The sequence below is a fragment of the Fukomys damarensis genome, unplaced genomic scaffold (genome assembly GCF_012274545.1).
Source record: "Fukomys damarensis isolate Sample0158 unplaced genomic scaffold, DMR_v1.0_HiC HiC_scaffold_21, whole genome shotgun sequence".
Classification (NCBI taxonomy): Eukaryota; Metazoa; Chordata; class Mammalia; order Rodentia; family Bathyergidae; genus Fukomys; species Fukomys damarensis.
In genome coordinates this window covers 41790295-41795195 of record NW_022900933.1, presented here as the reverse complement: position 1 = coordinate 41795195, position 4901 = coordinate 41790295, and the positions used below count along the sequence as shown (strand labels likewise).

General features: G+C 61.4%; 2 protein-coding genes across 6 annotated transcripts in view; both read right to left on the bottom strand.

The window, feature by feature from the left end:
- The window catches only part of Tedc1 (tubulin epsilon and delta complex 1), a 9952-nt gene extending 7047 nt beyond the window's left edge, over positions 1–2905 (bottom strand). Inside the window, exons 1-6 of one of the 5 annotated variants that reach the window (XM_033766891.1) lie at positions 2756–2905; positions 2177–2353; positions 1479–1907; positions 1304–1382; positions 780–982; positions 400–555 (exon numbers count right to left, since the gene is read on the bottom strand). In XM_033766891.1, the coding sequence (XP_033622782.1) occupies positions 400–555; positions 780–982; positions 1304–1382; positions 1479–1616 (576 nt within the window). In that variant the 5' untranslated portion in view covers positions 1617–1907; positions 2177–2353; positions 2756–2905. The other 4 variants (XM_033766892.1, XM_010607365.2, XM_010607364.2 and 1 more) reach the window with 4 other exon arrangements.
- Positions 2906–3510: 605 nt separating this feature from the next.
- The window catches only part of Crip1 (cysteine rich protein 1), a 1861-nt gene continuing 470 nt past the window's right edge, over positions 3511–4901 (bottom strand). The window contains exons 2-5 of the mRNA XM_010607363.3: positions 4010–4104; positions 3882–3939; positions 3751–3797; positions 3511–3637 (exon numbers count right to left, since the gene is read on the bottom strand). Of these exons, the coding sequence (XP_010605665.1) occupies positions 3757–3797; positions 3882–3939; positions 4010–4104 (194 nt within the window). The 3' untranslated portion in view covers positions 3511–3637; positions 3751–3756. The remainder of the gene's footprint in view (positions 3638–3750; positions 3798–3881; positions 3940–4009; positions 4105–4901) is intronic.

Genomic DNA, 4901 nt, shown 5'->3' with positions numbered 1-4901 from the left:
AAAAAAAAAAAAAAAAAAAAAAAACGAGAGAGAGAGAGAGAGAGAGAGAGAGAAAAGCAGCTTTGTTCCAATTCAGCCTTACCCAGGATGGAATGCAGGTGGCCCTCCCCCTCTAGGCCTAGGAGGCAGAGTCCCTCCATGACAAGGAAGTCAATCCCAGATTTAGTGATGTGGAGTCTGAAAGCCATAGTGACTTTTGGTGACAAGAAAGCCCACCCTGTGAACTGACACCCAGCTTCCACTCTATCAGCAATCCCAGCTAGCCCCAGGCAGCCCTACATTCAGCTGGAAGCCTAGGCTCAGTCCCACCAGGCCTAGTGCACAGGCCACAGGGAAAGGCAGCCTAGGGCCTGGACACAGAGAAGGCTGCCCTGGTAGAAAGCCATGTGTCCACTCTACCTTGCTCAAAAGGGCACACTGTTCCTGCTGACTGCAGATCAAGCTCCGCCACCGGAATCGCAGTTTTCCCATCAGCCACTGCAGGAAACGGAGGTCCACAGAGCCCCCTGCATCCACTTGGAGTGCAGCCAGGCCAGGACTAGCCAGGGCCTCACACTGTGAGGAAACGGGTATCAGGTTCTACTTGCCATACTTCTGAAGGCCAGATGGGAAGGGTGCTGCCGGGCAGGACTAAGCCTCCAGCTCAGCTGGCCCAGGGCTGGCCCAAAGTCACATGCAGAGGGGGTTGGCCCTGCCTGGCTTTGCTGTGGCCACAGGAACCCTGGAGTACCCAGGATTCTGAGCAGGCCTGGCCCAGGTCACCCTCACTCCACACTCACCTCACACGTGGGAACCTGGTCACCCAGGCGCATGCAGGTCTGGGACAGCACCCACTCCAGGAGGGGCCCTCGGGCCATGAGCCAGGAAAAGGCCAGCAGCAGCTCCCTGCTGCCCTGAGAGCCATCTTCAGGGAGCTGTGCTAGAGCTGGCCTTGGGTAGCCATAGGAGTGCAGCACCACCTTCACCCAGTGGGCTTGGTCCCCTGAAAGAGAACACCCATTTAGGGGGATCCCCACCTGCATCTGATCCCTCTGAGGACCCCACAGCCCCCCAGAGCAGCGGCCCATCTCAGAGGGAACCGTGGGCAGGGGGTACCGAGACTCCGATCAGGATGAGTATGTGCGGGGCCAATGCTACCCAAGTGTGCAAGATCAGCAGCCCCTGGGTGTGGCTTTGCTTGGAGTTGCGCTTTACAGAGTGGGGCTGGGCCAGTGCCCAAGCGGTGCAGGCCAGTTCCTGGGGGCGTGGCTTTGCCTTGAGGGCAAGCCTCGGCGCAGAGGGGACCTTTGAGAGTGGGGCCTACCCGGGCCCAGCAAGGCTGCGGCGCAGTCTTCCCGGAGCGGCGAGAGCACTCGGAAGAGAAGCCGCCAGAGCGCTGGGGCCTGTGGTGAACAAGGAGCCAGCTGTCAGGGGGGCCGGGCCGCCCTCTGCGTCCGCCCAGAACCACGCTTGGCCCGGCACCCGCCAGCAAGCCTCACCGCCTCTGGACGGTTGAACTTGGCGCGGCGGAAGATCTCGGGGCTGGGCCCGTCTGGCAGCGACCGACTCAGGATAGCGATGGCCTCCGGCAGGGTCCTGGCCTCGGCCCCAGTCCAGGCCGCGGCCGCTCCTTCCATCCCGCACCGCTGCCACTCCCGGCAGTCGGCAGCAGGCCTTCTTAGATCGCCCGCCCGGATCCCCCGCACCCAATCACCGCCGCCCAGGTCCGGCAACCAATCACCTTGCCGGCAGGGTCCACCCGCCAGCCTACAAAAGCACTTCCGGGCTCCGGGGGTGGGCGTTCGGTGCAGACTGCTGGGTCGGGTTGAACTCTGGGGCCCAATCTCCGCCAGACACCTGCTTCTGCCCAAACCAGCCAATCAACGTATCGCGCTACCAGTCACGTAGCAACCGTGGGCGGAAATCGCCTGCGTGGGGTTGAAGGGGGCGCTAGTGCCAAAGGCGCCCCCTGGAGTCGCGGAGGACCTAAGAGCCTGGCCCCACCCTGACGGGCGGACTACCTACGCAGAGCCTCCTCGGCCCCACCGCCAGGAGGCACAGCAGGCCCCGCAGCGACTCCTCTCAGAGCAAGCGCCGGGCAGGCAACTCAACGCTACACTTTAGTCGAAGTTCCACTGAGAGCAGAAGGGACCCCCAGCCCCCATGCCCCGCCCCAGTTCCCTCTGCCCAGCCTCACCTGCAGACTTCCCTTGCGTGTCACCTAGAAGCTGCCCCTCCTGGCCACGCAGCGGTCCCCGGTGCGGAGAAGGACGCGGGCCAGGACCAAGTGCGCATCCTGAGCGAGGGACAGATGGAGATGCTCCCGCTCGTCTTCCACCCCTCGGGACATGCGACCGCTACGTTCTCGCCCGCTCTGCACAGCGACGCTCAAGCGTGAGATGCTCCTCCTTCTTGCTCAGCCCTGACGCCCGTAGCTTTGATTTCCCCGCACCCCGTCCTGGTTAGTCCCTGGTTAGCTCTTGCCCTACCCTGGCATGGTGGACCCCACTTCACACAGGCCTCCGCGCGCGGGCGGTGCACCCCAAGCCTTCCCCAACTAAGACCTTTAGCTACCCGGTTGCAGAAGTCTTGATGGTGGGACCCCAGGAACAGGAACCGCAACCCCACCGGAGCCCTACCCGGCACGGTCCACTCTGGACTCCGGGTGTAGCTAGCCCCACCAGACTTCCCATGGGGCCACCGGAAACTCAGACCTGCTCCGCATTCCAGCTCAGCCTGTCCCACCCCACCTATTGTGCAAAGCAATGTTCTGTACCTTCTGGAGTTCCAGAAGCACCCATCTCGCACTCAACAGACATGCTGCCCTACAGATCATCCAAGTGGCTCTTGCTCTACTGCCCAGCCAGACTGAGGCTTTCTGTGCTATTCAGTTCCAGAGGTGAAGTCAAGGGGCCAGGAAGAGATGGCCTGAGGTGGTCAGGAGTCTGACCAGTGAGCAGTTGTCCAGGGAGTTTCCAGAAAGCTCCCTCCACAACCAATAGCTAGCACCCAAACCCCAGGCCACAAGGGAAGTTCCTGGGCGGGCAGGGAGGAGGGCTCCCATTCAGCCTGCTGAGCAACTGTGTACACCCCTGCAAACATGTTGTCTGCCCTGAGAGGAAAGGGACTGGGGTGGGGTGGCAGGAAGTGGGAAGGGACCAGGCAAGGAGGCCACACCACAACTCCCCAAAGCTGCTCAAAAAAGGAACCAGCAGTTTCAGCAGATTCACACCCAGACCTGGGCCAGAGCAGCCTTGCGGCCCCACCCACTCCATTCTCCTCTAGCCCTTTGGCCCCAGCCTCACCTTGGACCAGTATCACCCAGGGCAAGGGCATCTCTGCAGGTCTAGGCATTGGGAGGAGGCCTGGACTCTTGCCCTTCAGATGGGACTCCAACCATGGTAGGCCCCCAAGAGGGTAACAGCAGTACCCACTGCAGTGGGAGGAACACAACACTTTGTGGAGCCCCCAGATCCCCTCCACTGCTCACTGGCTCACACGTGGGTGTATAGTACACAAAAACACAGGTCATCCAAGTGTTCAGGTTTATTGAGGACATGAGGGACTGCTGGGAGCCCTGGGTGTCTGGGGGTAAGGCTTGGCATCTGCCTGGATGACCAGTGGCCCAGTAGGTGGCCAAAGATGGTGTCTCCAAAACCTGTACAGAGAGACAGGGACAGATGTGAGTACAGTTCCAACCCCTGCCACCAAACCCCATACATGGCCAGACCCCAATTGGGTGGGCTGATGGCAATGGAGGCAGTGTTATACCTGGGTCTACTTGAAGGTGTGACTTTCAGCACCACCCCGCCCAAAGCCTGCAGGATAAAGAAAGGTCAACAGGTTAAAAGGTGGGGCTTCATACTGGATCAGAGTCCCAGGCCAGGGTCCTCAGAGCATACCTTTGGGCCCAAACATGGCAGAGTAGCAGGGGTGGTTGCAGTAGGGCTTGCCTTCATGCTGCAGAGAGAGGGGCCATGAGGGGGAGCCATCCCCCATACCAGCCCACTGCCCACCTGTCCACACCTACCTCAGCATGACTCCCGGAAGTCAGCGTCTTTCCACACTTTTCACACTTCAGGCAGGGCCGATGCCAGTCCTTGCCCAGCGAGGTTACCCGCTCAGCTGCAGAGCAGACCCCCCTGAGTCCCTGCTGGGGGGCAGGCACATCCACCCCTTGTATACCCCTGCTCCTGTCCATTCACTAGTCTCTCTCCACCTGGCAGTCTGCCTTGGCAGCTCACCCTGTCCCTTCCCCAAGGGGAATTCTTCAGTCCCCTCAGCCAATCCAAACCAGAAGGGCCACTTCCCAGGAAGCTCAGGGGCATGACCCCGTGGAACTGGTGGGGCTGCTGGAAGTGGAGAGGCACCCACAGCTGGGATAGAGGTGCCCAGCCCCAGGGTCTGGGCCAGGCTACTAAGGTGAAGAGATCTGGCCTCAGTCCCTGTGTCAGGTGGAGCAGGAGGGACCTTTCTGCTTCCTTCCTTCCGTGTGGGCCCTGGGGTGCACCGGGAAAGAAGATGGGCGCTAGGGACCCAAGCGGGACAAATAACGGGGTAACGGGTTTCTGTGCCTGTTTCCGTTTAGTGCTAGGGGGCCGCCAGCTGGCTTCTTTCCGCACTGCGCGAACCCAGCCCAGGGCGCGTCAAGATGGGGGGGGGACCTCTGGGACCCGGAGACTGGGGATTAGAGGTCAGAAGCCGCGGAGACCCAGAGCCCGGGGGTGCACAGGGTCACCGACACAGGAGACCCAGAGACCCAAGACGAGGATCATGCGGGACAAAGGGATGGGAAGCAGAGGGTCACAGAAACAGGGAGATTAGAGGTGGGGGACACAGGCAGAAATTCCGACTAAGCAGAGACCGCAGGACCGTCGAGCCAGGGCTCCCCACCCTCCCACCCAGGCCCCGCCGCCCCACGC